The sequence below is a fragment of the Dysidea avara genome, chromosome 8 (genome assembly GCF_963678975.1).
Source record: "Dysidea avara chromosome 8, odDysAvar1.4, whole genome shotgun sequence".
Classification (NCBI taxonomy): Eukaryota; Metazoa; Porifera; class Demospongiae; order Dictyoceratida; family Dysideidae; genus Dysidea; species Dysidea avara.
The window spans coordinates 6,877,727-6,893,672 of NC_089279.1; the positions used below are offsets into that span (position 1 = coordinate 6,877,727).

Genomic DNA, 15,946 nt, shown 5'->3' on the forward strand with positions numbered 1-15,946 from the left:
AGTGGTGCATTACTAAAGTTTTTTACAGCTTACCTGAATTACAAGCATCTCTGATTAAGACATAGCTCCCATTAGCTGTTGCTAGGCGATGGTTCAAAACACAACCAGGTTTGACATGGACGGTGGTAACCATGTTACTGCCGCTGGTTGCCACTAGCAACCGACAAATATCTGACTAAATTGGTGAATAAAGAAGAGTCAACAATCCCCACACTTTATGTAGCACCATTTTACCTCATTATTGAAGTGGATCACCATAACGTGTAGTGTAACCCGTGATGGGTGTGGCTGGGCCTGCAAATTGCACCAATGAAAACTGTTACAAAACATAGCTGCAATAAATCACCAGATCTCCTGTGGTCTTGAGAGACATGATCTGCTTAGCTCCTAAAGAATAATAAAAATATCTAATGTGAAAAAGTTGATAGAAACCTTTGGGCCAGCTGTAAGTATCCTGATTATCAAGGTGTTCCAGGTCATCTAGGGGAGCTTAACTAAGTGTCTGGGTTATACAGGTGCACTCAAGTTTCCATCACAAACTGAAATTGAAATAAGAAACTCATGCCATCTAGGAAAACCCTATAACATCACAGTATGGCATTACAAGCATATCTTATACCACCAGTTTGTCAATGAGAACCTTTGTCATCTAACTTTGACAAGCCTCTTGAATTGCTCAAACCTTACAGTACAGAGTTTCCAGCCACAAACAGGTCTAGTGTACCAATACAATTCACCATAGAAAGAGGACAGCCTCTATTTTGCATAGTAGTAGTGTTAGTACAAACTGCAGTGTTTTTAGAGAGGATGTTAAATAAATACTTTGTGTCTATTTTCATACCGTCTTATTTAGTCAGCCACGTGAAGCTGATCCACATCACAAGATACCTACCAGAAATCATTTAAGATGTATGTATGTATGTATGTATGTACGTACGTACGTACGTACATATACATGGGAAATACGTGGTGATTTTGTTGAACATTTTTAGTCTATTTACTCCTCAGGCAGTGTAAGGCAGACCATTTATTAGGTTTTGTTTTCGCATATTTTAGTACAACATATATAGTACCCAATAATAGATAGATAGATCCTTGAAGGGATTTACAATGGTAACTACGGTAATCATGAAATAGATTTTAGACAACAGAGATATGTGGCTAGAGCTGAGTAGCCACATCTGCCGCATATACTGAATATCTCATGAATAAGCTGGGTGGTGTACATTAGTGTGCATGCATCCACAAATTTGAAAAAAACAAGTACTTATCTTATGGCTTCTTGTTGTAGTACAAATATGGTGTGTGTTGTTGTATTCAGTTGTGATGGTTTTCCATTTTAATAAAATTATATTTTCCAAGGAATTGAGTATCTTAGCCAGTTTATCTTTGAAGTTTTACCTCTACATACAGTGATACCTGGAGCTTTTATGAAGTACTAATACCAAGCTAAGAGAGGTTCATTGGAATCTATTAGGCACTCAGTGACCATGTGTGAAACCGTCGACTACTAGGCCTCTTACCAGTACATTCCAATTGTTGCACATTCCCAGTAGTAAACAACTGATAGCAGAATGTCACTCCAGTGGGCTGTAATGAAACAATGTGAATATCAAACAAAAAGTTATGTTTGCGTTCCATTGAGCACTACATAGTCTAACAAATTTAGAATTATTTTGTTTTTAAAACTGAACGTGTAGGCGATCTTCTACACATGTGTGTGGTTACCTGAATTGCCATACCTACCACAATTAGAATGTCGCTACGTGATCTTTCTTTGGTAGCAATGAGACCAAAATTGAAGGTGATAAAATGCTTACTAAATAAGGAACAATCCTATCATACAAATAAAGTAGTCACAGAATATCATATCACATAATTCTTTCTGGTGGTGTAAATATAAAATCCATGCCATATATGTCTAGCATTCATGAAACAGCTGTAGCTGGTATGCATTGTTCACATAGCCAGTGACAGAGAGTAGGTAGTACATCTAAGAACTGTAACAAAGATAAGATCTTCTAGGAAAGACATCCAATATCTATCTTATCCTTCTTATCTACACATGGAATGTCTGTCGGAAACTAAAAATATTTGTAGCAAAAAATATATGCTACATTGCATACATTGAGTAATCCAGAAATCCAGTGGATTTGGTGTTAAAAGTCACGTACATCCCATGAGGAAAGCTTGCAGTGCGAGTACTGTCTCATTGTTTTTAACAAGCCAGCCAGAACTGCCTATAACCATATCATCTAATTGTTATTTATACATGTCTTATTATGGATATGTATTGAGAGTAGATATTCCTGGAAAGTCAATGATTTGCTCTGATTGCTCAATTACAATTGAGTTGTGAATACATAAACAAATTTTCATTTTATGTCAATGATTAATTACCAAACTGTTGACTGGTAAGTTGTTAGTTATGATAGAGTAGTAGTTCAGTAAATGGCTGACGAGACCACCTCACCATAGTGACCATGTCAAGTAGGTCCTAAACACAATGTGTACTTCATGACTCCCCACCTCATTATAGTGACCATGTCACATAGGGGCATCATTGTGAGACCACATTATAATTATATCCATACAGGACTGTGGTCCTGTTCCTTGTACAATACATTACACTCGTGTGTCAAGTGTCTACAGACATTTTCTAACCTTTTCAGCCATTTCTTGTAAAGATGAAATGAGTGAGAAAGTTTCTGGGTTGCTATTGAAATGTTAGAGTTAACACCAGGTGCTGTTAACATACGTTATCTTAGTAGTCCTGGCGACCACTCGTAGGTCAGTGAACCGATGTGTACACCCTTCACCACCAGATACCAGCTGCTTCCTGTAACCAAAGGGAACACAATTAAACAAGAGGGAAAGTCCCATGGATAATGTATGTCTATGGTACAGCCTGAATGCTTTGGGACCAACCAATACTGTCCTCATTATCATGTTATCCTGAATTCCAGGTCTGCAGTTTGCTCACCATTCTTCACTGCAGGTGACCTGTTCACTGTCTGCCAATATTTCTGACCACACACCCTCACCATCCTTCACAAGGATGACCCACCTGTAGTGACATCACATTACATCATCAGTGATCATATGAGCTCACCTGATGCTGGAGCCATCTTGGTGGTAGTTCCTAGCTGACTGTATGAGGTCTTGTGTTAGTGAACTACAGTAATGTGAGCGTGTGATTGGTACACTATACAAACAGTGAAACATTATCTCATAAATATTGATAAGAACAAAACTAACATTCCCTTCTGGTTGCAAACAAACAGTAATTTGTCAAACTTGTCAAAAGGTTTAGTCTTGCTCCAGACTAACTGGTGCCATACAATACAAAAGTTTGGCCATGAATGAACAAAATTATGGTCATAAATCAGACTCAAGAATACCTCTGACTTTCAGATATTCTATATATTTCATGCAACTAGAACTCAATCTGTCTCTTTTTTGTCATCAAGCAATTATGGTGTGTGAGTTCAATGCCCTTGATGATAGAGCACATGCAATGCTGTTGTAAACAAACTGTTAACCAGTAAAGGAGATAATATATGATGTCATATATTTGTTATAAGGCTTCACATTACAGCCAAGTGTTCCTATTGGTGCCGGCACCAGTGGTCTGGGCACCAGTGGTCTGGGATAAGACTACTATATATATATATAATCATTTATGGTAAACGATACACACACTACATGATAAACACTTAACACACCTGCTGGAGAACTGCTTTGCCACTCGATATGAAGTCTTGCGGCAAAAAACCCTCCATACCCTAAGATAACACTGACAGTACTGATAAGGAGCCTGATTGGCTACTCACTTGGCTGTTAATGCAAAACGGCCATATTGTGCCTGCTCTATGGCTTCTAACACTGAAAATGATTTGTTTTTATTTGTCCCATCTTCAGGCTCCTTAGGGGAATCCTTATTCTCTTGCTGCTGTTCATGCTGCAAAAAATGACAATGTACTCTAATAAAACAATCACTACTAAAGGACCATGCATAATGCAAAAAATAAAATCTTGATTATTTGTAGTAACACAAACGAGGTTTTAGTGTGTAAACTAACCTGACACCTTGATAATTGAAATTTTGGTTTTTCACTTCATAAAGAACTTTTGGTTATTTATAAATATTTATTTAGAAGCAAACAAATATTTTCGCAATAAGCAAACAAGTATTTTTTTGTATCATAATTTGAAACATTTGGGTAGAGCTGGGCGCTAGTAAAAAAATATCAAGTATCGAGATATAAATTTTCAAATTGTATCGTGATATTTAGTCTCTACACTATCGTGATGGTTCTAAATGACTACTAAGTAGTTCTATTCATGAACCATATTCTTGTATTTTCACAAGAAAGGAGCAATGATTAGGTGTAAGCAATGTATAAATTAGCAAGTTTGTTCACAAAATTCTCAATTGTACAAGCAGCTAACTACTGATCTGTCATTTAGATACTACCGTGATACATAATAGTTATACGGGCACAATGTGGAGTCTATGAAATTTATAAACCCGAAGGCCCGGGCTGTAGCGCACGAGCGAAGCGAGGGCACTACTAAGGGCCTGAGGGTTTATAAATTTCATAGACTCCACATTGTGCCCGTATAACTGCTTTAGACTCTATTTCACATTACACTCAGATTACTTACCTCATCCACGGCTGTTTCTGCTGTAGGCTTGGCAAAAGCGGCTGGTTTTCTTGCAATGATACTAGCGCCATGGCAACTATGCGTCCTCACGTGACAAAATAATAGTCGCTCGTTAAATTACTGCACGTGAACAATGCATAGCGATCGGATAAACCTAGATTTTGAGCATATGTTATATTGTGCCTGAAGGCATGGAGTATATTAGAAAACAAGGTGGAGTATATGAGATTTATTACCCACCCAAAACAGCTTAAATAGAGTCTAAATATCGTTATCGTGACATTTTCATTACTATCGATCGTCATGTGAAATTTTTGCTATCGCCCACCTCTACATTTGGGCATAACTCACTTGCTCTTGCTTATATCAAAGCATTTCAAAAACAGTTTTGGTGTTTAAACTTTAAATGTTTAGTAAGCTAGCCTGTATAATAAGACACCAATGGTTCTGCAATTCAAACCGTGGTAATCAGTTGCATAAGTTAAAGAACATTCTAGAATGCTCTTATCATGTGTTTGGTACCTATATAGCTATAAGGCACTTCTTGTAACATGCGCTTAAAAATACGGTGTGTTAATTGGGAGGTGATGATCAATAAATTATTAAATCAATTGATGAGGCTCAAGATAAGACTACAGTCTAAGAATTGATTGCAAGAAGAAAATTGGCACTACAAAGACCATGCACTTCAATCGTGGTGAGTTCTATGTACAGTGTAGCTGTATTTATATATGTAACAGTAAGAGATGGGGAGTGTCTTGTTCCCATTTCACTTTAAGAGTTGGCAAGACATTAAATCTTGCCTCATAATAAAATATCACCTAAAATTATTGTGGGAGATTGAACACATACCAAAATACTTTGTGGGACACAAAAATTTGGGATGGTATATATAGTGGAATGGCGGAAACAGCAGAATTGTCGTTTACAGATTATTGACAGCCTTAGAACATCCACTACCAGTTAGCTACTCACTGTTACATATATAAATACAGCTACACTGTACATAGAACTCACCACGATTGAAGTGCATGGTCTTTGTAGTGCCAATTTTCTTCTTGCAATCAATTCTTAGACTGTAGTCTTATCTTGAGCCTCATCAATTGATTTAATAATTTATTGATCATCACCTCCCAATTAACACACCGTATTTTTAAGCGCATGTTACAAGAAGTGCCTTATAGCTATATAGGTACCAAACACATGATAAGAGCATTCTAGAATGTTCTTTAACTTATGCAACTGATTACCACGGTTTGAATTGCAGAACAATTGGTGTTAAATGGTCAGGCTTAGTCTCAGGTGGCCATACTCTATTTTCTCAGGGTGGTATTTACAGATTTTCAATTATAAGCGCTTCCCTTGAAGGCACTTCTAGTAACATGTACTTCAAAATATGAGTGTTGACGATCGATGAGGTTTGAGATATGACCATATGAACTCTAAGAATTGATTATCACAGATGATGTTAAGCTGTAAGAAGACAGAAAATCGGCACTACAAAGACCATGCACTTCAATCATGGTGAGCTCTATGTAGCTGTATTTATAGATGTAACAGTGAGCAGCTAACTGGTGATGGGTGTTCTAAGGCTGTCCATAATCTGTAAATGATGACTCTGGTGTTTCCGTCAATTCCACTGCTTCCACCACTCCACTAAATATACCACCCCCAAAAATTTTACCATGGCAAAGTCAGTGATATTAGAAAGTCATTGTATGAGGCACTTTTGGGGGTTCAACCAACTGCCAAGTTGTGACAGATGCTAGTCTTGTGACCAGACTGCTTTTCCCCCTTTCGTATTTGGGTGGGAAAGAAGGTCTATTGTAATTCCAAGTCTCAAATAGCCATTTTATTCTAAATCTCAGTTACAAACAAGCCATGGAAAACATATTTTCTTGTTCCTTACGCATGCTGCTGACCTAAACACAAAAGGGAAAAAGCGGTCTGGGAACAAGATTAGGTTTCTAGTTGTTGGTGGGAAATAACAAACCTTTGAGATTCCTACTACTAAGCGTTACTACTACTACTACTACTACTATATGGTTCAAACATAAGCACTGAATTAACTGTTGGCTTGTTGAAAAACCTCAATAACAAGGCCACTTGTGTACTTTTATGGCCACGTTCAAGGCTTACGTTAATATAGTCACCTCAGTAATAAAGCTTGACCCATGGGTGACCCTAAAGGATTCACACCATATCAAACAACATCAACACATAAAACATGCTTGTAGGCTGAGCAGGAATATCAGTACATCTTAATAATCAGGGCATATTTAGCTCGTTTACATGGTGTCTAGTAGACTAAGTTCTAATGGACAAGAGTGCAAGAAAAACTAGGAATAGTTTGATTAGGGATCAATAAAAGTAGTGAAACAAGGGAGGTCACCTACACCTGAAGATACACTAGTGGATATTTTAATCTCTATACCCATGACTGAATTAAATGTCAATTAGTATATTTTCAGGTGTAGGCAACCTCCCTTGTTTCATTATTTTCTTTTCTATGATCCCTAATTTAAAATTCCAACACACTTTATTTCTTTTACATCTTTTATACCTTGAGCTGTCCACGAAGAGATTTGGGACACAAAGAGGACAAAGGTAACGTATGCATTACACATACAGCAGTATGTCAAAAGGTACCTGTCGGGCTGAATAGTGAAAAATCAAGTCTGTAGCAGTTACACTTGTCAGTCAGTCAGCAGTCAGTCAGGCAGTAGCTAAATTATTATTTTAAAGTTTGTACCAATCTATTAGAAGCATTTCAGGTCATAATGAAGGTACTTTTGGGCTAGTCTCGTGTCCAGCCAGGCTCGCGCTAATGCACAAACATTGTCTGGTAACAATGCTCGAGTTTCTTGGGCCCGGAAGTGCTATCCAGCTGAAATATTGGCTGGCTAATCAGAATCGAGGAGTTGCATAATCACATGAATGTATTGGAAGTTGATGAAAAAGCAGATTATTTAAAGCCATTTTATTAGAAGTATTCACCTACGTTGATCAAGAAGTTTGTTGTCAAGTTGTGTTTTTCGATCTCACCTTATAAAACCGAAGAGAGGTGACGCGATGTTTCACCAGTAATGAAATACTATCCTCTACCTCATCTACTAATAAGAGATCGCGTCTAGAAAATCGCCCTTTTCTGAGTTTTACTTTATTCCTAGCCATTTTTGAATAGTTTTTCACTGTTTTTAAGCGATTATGCAACTCCTCGATTCTGATTGGCCAGCCAATATTTTGGCTGGATAGCACTTCCGGGCCCAAGAAACTTGAGCATTGTCACTAGACAGTGGTTGTGCACTAGTGTGAGCCTGGCTGGGCACAAGACTACTTTTGGGCTTGGTTATACCTAGCCAATACTGCTAATAGTGGAGCGGCATAGCACGAAAAAAAAAAGGGCATTTCGTGCACTTTGTGATACAATTATGAAATTTTCCACACAAACAGTACTCCTTGTGATAATTATTTTTTGATATAGATCCATCACAAATTTGACCTCTGGTGACCTTTACAGCCATTGAATTCATCATTTTTGTCTTTATCTCCTTGAGGCATTATTTTACACTGTTTAAACATGGTTACAAATTAAAGGTCTTGCTGACTGATTTTTATTTGAAGTCAATAGGTGATTTCATCCCAAAGTTATGATACTTTATATTAGCTGTGAATTTCCATGTCCATCAGGTAATTTACACCCTAAGGACAACAATTTTTACCACTACTTAAAGTAATCATAACTTTGTGGTGGAATGAGCTATTCACTTCAAACAACAGTTGTATTGTTTCTTAGATCAACACCTTTAATTTGAAACTGTGTTTTAACAGTGTAAAATAATGCTTCAGGGAGATAAAGACAAAAATGCTAAATTTTCAATGCAAAAATGGCTATAAAGTTTGCCTAAGGCCAAATATGCAGTGGCTCTAGATTAAAAAATAAATGTCACAAGGATTACTATTTATGTGGAAAGTTTCATAATTGTATCAAAAAGTTCACAGAATGTGTACTATGCCGCTCTACTTACTATAAGGTGCCATGAAGGTAATTATGTGAAGCTGGTTTCTGGTTGTAATTTTTCTTTGTGAGAAAGTACAAACTTCCAATATACAGCTTCTAGCAAACTGTATGATAACAGGTGAGCTAGATGATAAACATCACAATAAACATGATGGCTGATTTATCTACGCATTCAACTTTTTAGCTACGTAAGTTGATTGTATGTTGGCCAGGACTCCTGTGATATACATGGCGGCTAGTAAAGATATCTCATGAAAGGTACGTACATATAGGCATATGTGCAACCAGTGGAATAAATGATATAGTTATATAGCAGCTAGCATATAGGGCAAGATACTCTAATACAACAGTCATTTGATCATGGCAAGCAAAGTGTATGTACAGTAGCTATGTACGGCAGTACTAAAGCATTCAATAATTGTAAACATGTCACACAAACTACACAGTAAATTACTGCCCACTCGGACATTGGTGAGGAAATGTTGCATTAGTATTATACCATAAAATGTGGCCACTGGCCTTATTACGAAGTGTATTCCAAAGTGTTTGCGTGTCCCACATGTTTGCGTTTATCCATATAAGCACCATATATACACCCTTGCTGAGATACTGTTCATGTCTGCAAACCTGCTAGCTGACAAACTGTGGCACCAATCAATGCTGTGTTTCTATATATTAGGGCTGAAACAAACAATACAAATACTTGTTCACTCATTAAGGATTTTGGTGCTTGGATAATAAAATTTATACTCGAGTACTTGTTAAGATCACGTGATCCAGCTCATGTGATGCTTCGCCAGACACTGTGAAGGCTGTGCAAAAATTATTGGTTTAAAAATGAAGTGAAGAACCAAGCGATAAAAGTAGTGAAACAAGAGGTGAATGATGGTATTACAGCATAGCTCTGTGGGAAGTCCCTACATCGGCATGTTGTAACAATAATTTTGTTCAATGCCAAAGTAGGGATTTCCCATCAAGCTATGCTGTAATACCATTATTCATCTCTTGTTTCACTACCTTTTATCACTTGGATCCCAACTTCATTTTTAAATCAATAAACCACATGTAGTTAGTTTGGTTGTTATAGCATACAGCTATACAAGTGTGACTCAGAGTGACTGCTGTATTAGGAGACAAGTTTTTCAAGTCAGCTTTTCACCTACCAGGGTGTGTGTCACTATTTCATATTTTCATTGTGTCAGCATTATGAATACAGCTAGACTAATAATAATAATAATAACAGGATGATTGAATAAATAGATTGGTAAGAGGTGTGGTCTCAGTGCTCTATCATTCTTAATCAACCAAGATCGCATTAATAGGCGTGGTATTGAACTATCGTGAAGTATCTACAGAGCGTAAGCACTTAATAAGTTTGCAATGCCTAAATATGCTGCTCAAAGAGGGAAAATTTATATGGTTCTATTGCATGAAAAAGCAAGATTGAAGATAAAAGGTACAACAAGGCACAGAGGGCACACACTCATCAGAACCCAAAAGACACATCCCACTGGTATAAACGGTGGCTGTGCGCTGCTTCATTGCCTTGCGATGTAGGCAGGCAGACAGGCAAGCAGACGAAAATTCGAGTTTCAGTAATTCTATATCCGGTCTCCTGTAAGTGTTTTCTTGTTATTTGATGTTAGATGGACTAATAATACTCTGTAAGGTGATTTTCATTGCATAAGATGGTTTTTAAAGGCTGCATTTTAGGCGGTACACATCATTTTGGGGCACCCCTACTTAAATAGTACTACTGTACTGTTTGCACATTAACTAGTGGAATACACCATCTGCTGCTCTCATGCAAACTGAACAGCAAATAGCTCCTTTGTAGCTGGGATTCCTTAGATGTTCCAGCATATGTAGTTTGACTAGTTCCAGTTCCCTTACCTCACAGCTATCATTTCTAGAAGGTTTCCTTTGCCTGTCAAAGCTGTATTCTGGTCTCTTTCACCTCTGCTCTGACTGTTCCTATGAACCTGCATTCACAATGTTGTGTTTGTGCTCATTTCCGCAGAGCTCTTGCTGGGAGCTTTCATTCGTGAGTTTGCGCTGTTTGGCCTGTAAATGTACACCATCCAAACAGAGAAGCCTCACTGTTGCTCTTTGATCTACCTCCTTCTTGCTCTAGAAGCACATGTCACTTTCTTCCACTGTCCATGTTTGTGTGTACATAAATACAGCACTCAGGGGTGTTATGAGGTTAATACAGCACATAGCTTCACCTCGTGATGTATTACATGCCAACATGCCTCCTTGTACTGTATTTTCTGTACACATGTGCATCGGTGCTTCAACTATAACATGTGACTGCAATGGAAATCCCACCAAGTACAAGTAGCTGTTCTCAAAAAACACATTAGGTAAACTTGCAATAATGGTGGCTTTTTGGCTAGATGGACTGCATATGGGATGTGCTAAAAATAAATTCATTGGTGCAAGGTGGATGGTGATTAATCTGTAATCTGGTATCAATCAAAGGAACACAGACAGACAGACAGCTAGATAGAATAATGCACTAGTTCTATTTTTAGTGTACATGTATGCCAGTCATGAGACATGAACTGTCTACTTGACATCACATGTAGGACTAGGATTGCTAGCCTAGTGGTTCAAATACAAAGAAAAGAATTTGTAGAAAATTTGTAGAACTGTTTGAATGTATTAGATGAGCTAGACTGTTGCCACAGTCCCCACAAAAACGAAATCTCAGAAATTCCAGTGTACATTTATCATGACATTATTACGTGGGTCATTTTTTACACATTGGGAGTTCTAACAGGTATTAGTTCAACCCTCACAATCCCTTTTGTAAAGAAAATGATTTGTAGAAAATTTGTAGAACTGTTTGAATGTATTAGATGAGCTAGACTGTTGCCACAGTCCCCATAAAAATGAAATCTCAGAAATTCCAGTGTACATTTATCATGACATTATTACGTGGGTCATTTTTTACACATTGGGAGTTCTAACAGGTATTAGTTCAACCCTCACAATCCCTTTTGTAAAGAAAATAATTTGTAGAAAATTTGTAGAACTGTTTGAATGTATTAGATGAGCTAGACTGTTGCCACAGTCCCCATAAAAATGAAATCTCAGAAATTCCAGTGTACATTTATCATGACATTATTATGTAGGCCATTTTTTACACATTGGGAGTTCTAACAGGTATTAGTTCAACCCTCACAATCCCTTTTGTGAAAAATTTTTATAATACAATGGAACCTTTATGAAAAGGATTCTCTAGAATGAATCTCAAGGACAAAATTTGGTCCCAAGAAATTTATGTACTTCCAAAATGTGTCCTGGTACTCTTACAGAAATATTCCAATGTATATTTCTTCCAAAGATAACAGCTATACAGCATATCAAGGTATAGACAAACACACTGACAGACTACCTGATAAAAGCTGGCATTAATGTTAGGTGACAACTGCTCCAAAAATGACACATCTTTATTGTCTGCAATAAAAACACAAGAGTGTATGTGACACAACAATCATTGTTTCATCATCAATCACTGCATGATGTTCAGTAGCATAGCTAGCAGCTATACACAACTTTTGAATGTAGGGAGGGAACATTCACCGATACATACATACATACGGATATACAGCAGAAAATATTTCCTTTGTGTGTGTGGACAAGAAACCTTTTTTTCTCCTGTACAAACACACATAGAAGTGCTTTGAGGCTTTATATATTAAAATTTGTAACTAACACAAAGCCCCAAATATTATCCTATGTTGTAGCTCACTGCTAACCAAATTTCAAACAAACAGCTTCTTAGATAAAATGATCAAAGAGCAAATACTATTCACAAACGACATCATTCTTTCAATATTCACAGCCAATATACCTGGCTGGCCAATGGTGATGGCAACAGATGTAACATCATCCAACAGATAGTCAGTGTAGGTGCCAGCATCATCAGTGAATGGCATACAGAAATGGGTTGAGAGTAGGACCAGATGGGACCCCTGAATTGTGATACTCTGCCTACGTATAAGATTATAGTCATCTCACACACACGCACACAGCTACATACCAAGGGGGACATACAAACACACAACTTCTAGACTGCAACTTCAACACTTTGACAGTTTCAGCATCAAACAATATAGTGATCACTTCACCATTGTGTGGGCGTGTGCTACAGCCCGACTCCTGGATCACATGAGCTTGAGCAATAAACACAGAGTAACTAGCCATCAAACTGATCAACTTCACCCCAAGGGAACCTGCAGGAACAGCTACAGAAAAACACAAATTTACAGGCCATAATAGCTTTATGGTGGTGTTCATCACCTTGGTGATCATGTTGTCGAAACACTTGGTGATACCAGAGTGTCTTCTCAGAGCGTTGCTGTGACAACAGGCGATCTAGTTGCTCGGCTAGGCCACATCTGAAGCCACAGAGATGTAGACAGATAATTTGTATAGCATAATTATATGCAAATGCACACTAACATACACATGGAAACAATATCCATACACAACATACGGTGTACAAATTCATATAGAACGGAGTCTTCACCTAGTAGCTACGTGTGTACCTCTCTACACAAGCCAGCATTACATTGCCCATTTAAGGGTTTCATAAAGTAATCCACTAATTCATCTATTTAATACAGGTAAGGCCAAGAAAGTTTGGACAACGATGGACAAACTTTGTGATGAGGACACAAACACACACACACAAACACACACACACACACACACACACACACACACACCACAAACGTACACCAAAGTGACAACATATGTTAGCAATTACTCAATTACACCCAAATCCAAGTCCACATACTTATAAAATTTTACCGCACTTTGTTGCATCATGCCGCAATTACAAAACCATTACTGAAGATCATAATAAATCCATAAAACAGCTACAATAGAGTTGGCGATCGTCTGGCATGTAGCCTTGGTAAAACTGCACCCTAAATGCTGGATTTTTCCTTTGTACACGACTTAGAAAAATCTTTTGTGCAAAAAGGAACTTGTGTAGAAAGGTATGGATGCAATATAAATAGGAGGTATGATATAATGCTTTTTATCTCCTACGTACCTTACAAATGACACTCTCCGCCTAGCAACTTTACTACACCCACTTGACGACCCCTTCACTGGCGTTGTGCTTTTGCTCTCTGGTGTAGCCATGACAACACCTTTCAGCCAATCGCTGGTCATTATTTGGTTGGCAGTACAGACATCAGGAGAGCTAAAACAATACAATATTGTACACCAATCATTTAGAACATGGGATATCAGCACCTGTTCATTATCTATTGGATAGTTAAGTGACAGATTCCTTGGGGGCAACATAATGTACAAGCAAATAGAAGCCCATTGAAGGAAAAAAGTGGTGACATATGGACTGCATACATGAGGCAAAGCATTTGTGCTTAAAATCACTTATCATATGAAGTGCTTGAATGTGCTTTCAAGTAAGCACTTACACTCCGGAAGTGTTTGTGCTTGTACCATTTTGATAAGGCACTTGTTACCGTACAGCAACCAATCTGATACCAATACAACCCTAGCAGTTACATAGAATTTTCTTAAGTATTGCAGTGCTTACCTGGCCACACTGTTGATGCTTGGGCTATCTTCATCCCTTTCTTGCAACAAAACCTTTGAGTCAGTCCCTTTATTAACACCATTAGCATCCACATCAATGGAATCGTCACAATCATCAACACGACTCTGCTGATCACGACCATCAACATGGTCAAGATCAAAATCATGATGATCTTGATCATCAGCAGTATGGTCAACATTATCATCAAGATCAATATCATCTTCTGATGATGATCCAAACTGATCAATGCTCTCAGCCAACACCTGTGTAATGACAATAGCTTATAACTAGGAACACAGCTCTCTGGCAGCAGAAGAGCTACATACCCAATTACACCATGTAATTAACTGAAACAATTAACTTTATCAGTTGTACAGCAAGACAGCTCTATCCCATGATGCTTTTGGTGTGTTGACTGATGACGAATGAACCTTACTGGGTACTTGTGAGGCTTCAAACCTTCAGCACAGAATATAAATTGCTGAGTCTACCTTTCATCTGATATATTACTAGTAACTTTTATGCCTATCCTGAGCTTGTCCTGACTGCAGTACTTAATGATGGCAGCAAACAAGATAATTGTAGTTGTTATTATCTTCAGTGTATTGGCTACAATGCTTCTGCAGATGTGCTCAGCCGCACCCTACTATCCACCGAAGACATTTACAAATGTCAATCTTCCGGAGATAGATACTGATGATGGATCTGGGAGTGGATCAGGATCAGGAGATGTTTTTTCTGATGACGAAGATTATGGCAAAGAAGCAAGTGGATCGGGACAAGAAAGCAGGGAGCTTACAGCAGAACAAGTGTGGAAGTTGTTCTGGGACATTGTGAACAAGCATGGAATGCTATATACAGATACAAATTAGATAGCTCCTCAATACCACCAGAGACTAGCAGCCTCCTTGTAGCTCCAGTTACATGAATCTGACTTTGTGCGTGTTATAACTGTTACTGTGTCATGAATTTTTATGCTAGAATTATATGTTTAGTATTACTGCAAAGCTATAATTGTATAGATTTTTTTTGCTAAGTATTTCTTAATTTTCATTTTGGAAAGTGTACACAACTAACTATAATATAGACATGGCAATAATGTTAGCCAGGAGGGGAATTTCGAAGGCAGGCAGCTGATATACTATTAAAAGATTCATTATCAGCCATGAGACCAGTTGGTATCCACGTGTATCTCTGTCTTAAACAACCATATTTTTGTTACTACATATTGCACTTAGAACTCACCTTATCATAGGGAGTCACGTGATGGTGAGAAGTGTTGGCAGCGGGACGTTTCCTTTTCCTAGAGACTCCAACTGAGCTGTCGCTATGGCAACTGTCACTGCTGTCTAAAATTGAGTCAACATCATGTTGAAGAGATGATGTTATCTGTGGCCTTTTGCGAGAACTCCTTCGGCTATGCCAAGGTTCAGACTGAAGTGATTGACGTGCAAAGGCGGAAATTCCTTTCTTCCTTCCTTCCATTGTGCTAAAAACTCTTAAATTACTTAGCATTCATTTTGAACCACTCGCACCCATGTCATGGCGTTAATTGTACTGACCAAGGAAACAATACGGACACAGCTGATTATTCTAAATAGTACGCATTACTAAGTGTGGGGAAAACACCTAGAGTAGCGCGAAAATGCGGTAGACGAAGGACCATGCAAATA

At 38.0% G+C, this 15,946-nt stretch overlaps 1 protein-coding gene across 2 annotated transcripts in view; it reads right to left on the reverse strand.

Annotated features, from left to right (window-relative positions):
* LOC136263337 (DNA repair-scaffolding protein-like) overlaps nt 1–15,907 on the reverse strand; it is a 22,500-nt gene extending 6,593 nt beyond the window's left edge. For both annotated transcript variants that reach the window (XR_010704568.1, XM_066057854.1), the window contains exons 1-17: nt 15,519–15,907; nt 14,274–14,536; nt 13,761–13,913; nt 13,001–13,098; nt 12,741–12,945; nt 12,552–12,691; nt 12,093–12,154; nt 3,834–3,961; nt 3,726–3,785; nt 3,113–3,175; nt 2,984–3,067; nt 2,759–2,839; nt 2,665–2,716; nt 1,524–1,590; nt 347–387; nt 235–294; nt 34–175 (exon numbers count right to left, since the gene is read on the reverse strand). Coding sequence is in view for 1 of the 2 variants with exons in the window: in XM_066057854.1 (XP_065913926.1) it covers nt 34–175; nt 235–294; nt 347–387; nt 1,524–1,590; nt 2,665–2,716; nt 2,759–2,839; nt 2,984–3,067; nt 3,113–3,175; nt 3,726–3,785; nt 3,834–3,961; nt 12,093–12,154; nt 12,552–12,691; nt 12,741–12,945; nt 13,001–13,098; nt 13,761–13,913; nt 14,274–14,536; nt 15,519–15,788 (1,969 nt within the window). In the remaining variant the exon portion in view is untranslated. The remainder of the gene's footprint in view (nt 1–33; nt 176–234; nt 295–346; nt 388–1,523; nt 1,591–2,664; nt 2,717–2,758; nt 2,840–2,983; nt 3,068–3,112; nt 3,176–3,725; nt 3,786–3,833; nt 3,962–12,092; nt 12,155–12,551; nt 12,692–12,740; nt 12,946–13,000; nt 13,099–13,760; nt 13,914–14,273; nt 14,537–15,518) is intronic.
* Between the last annotated feature and the right edge of the window lie 39 nt (nt 15,908–15,946).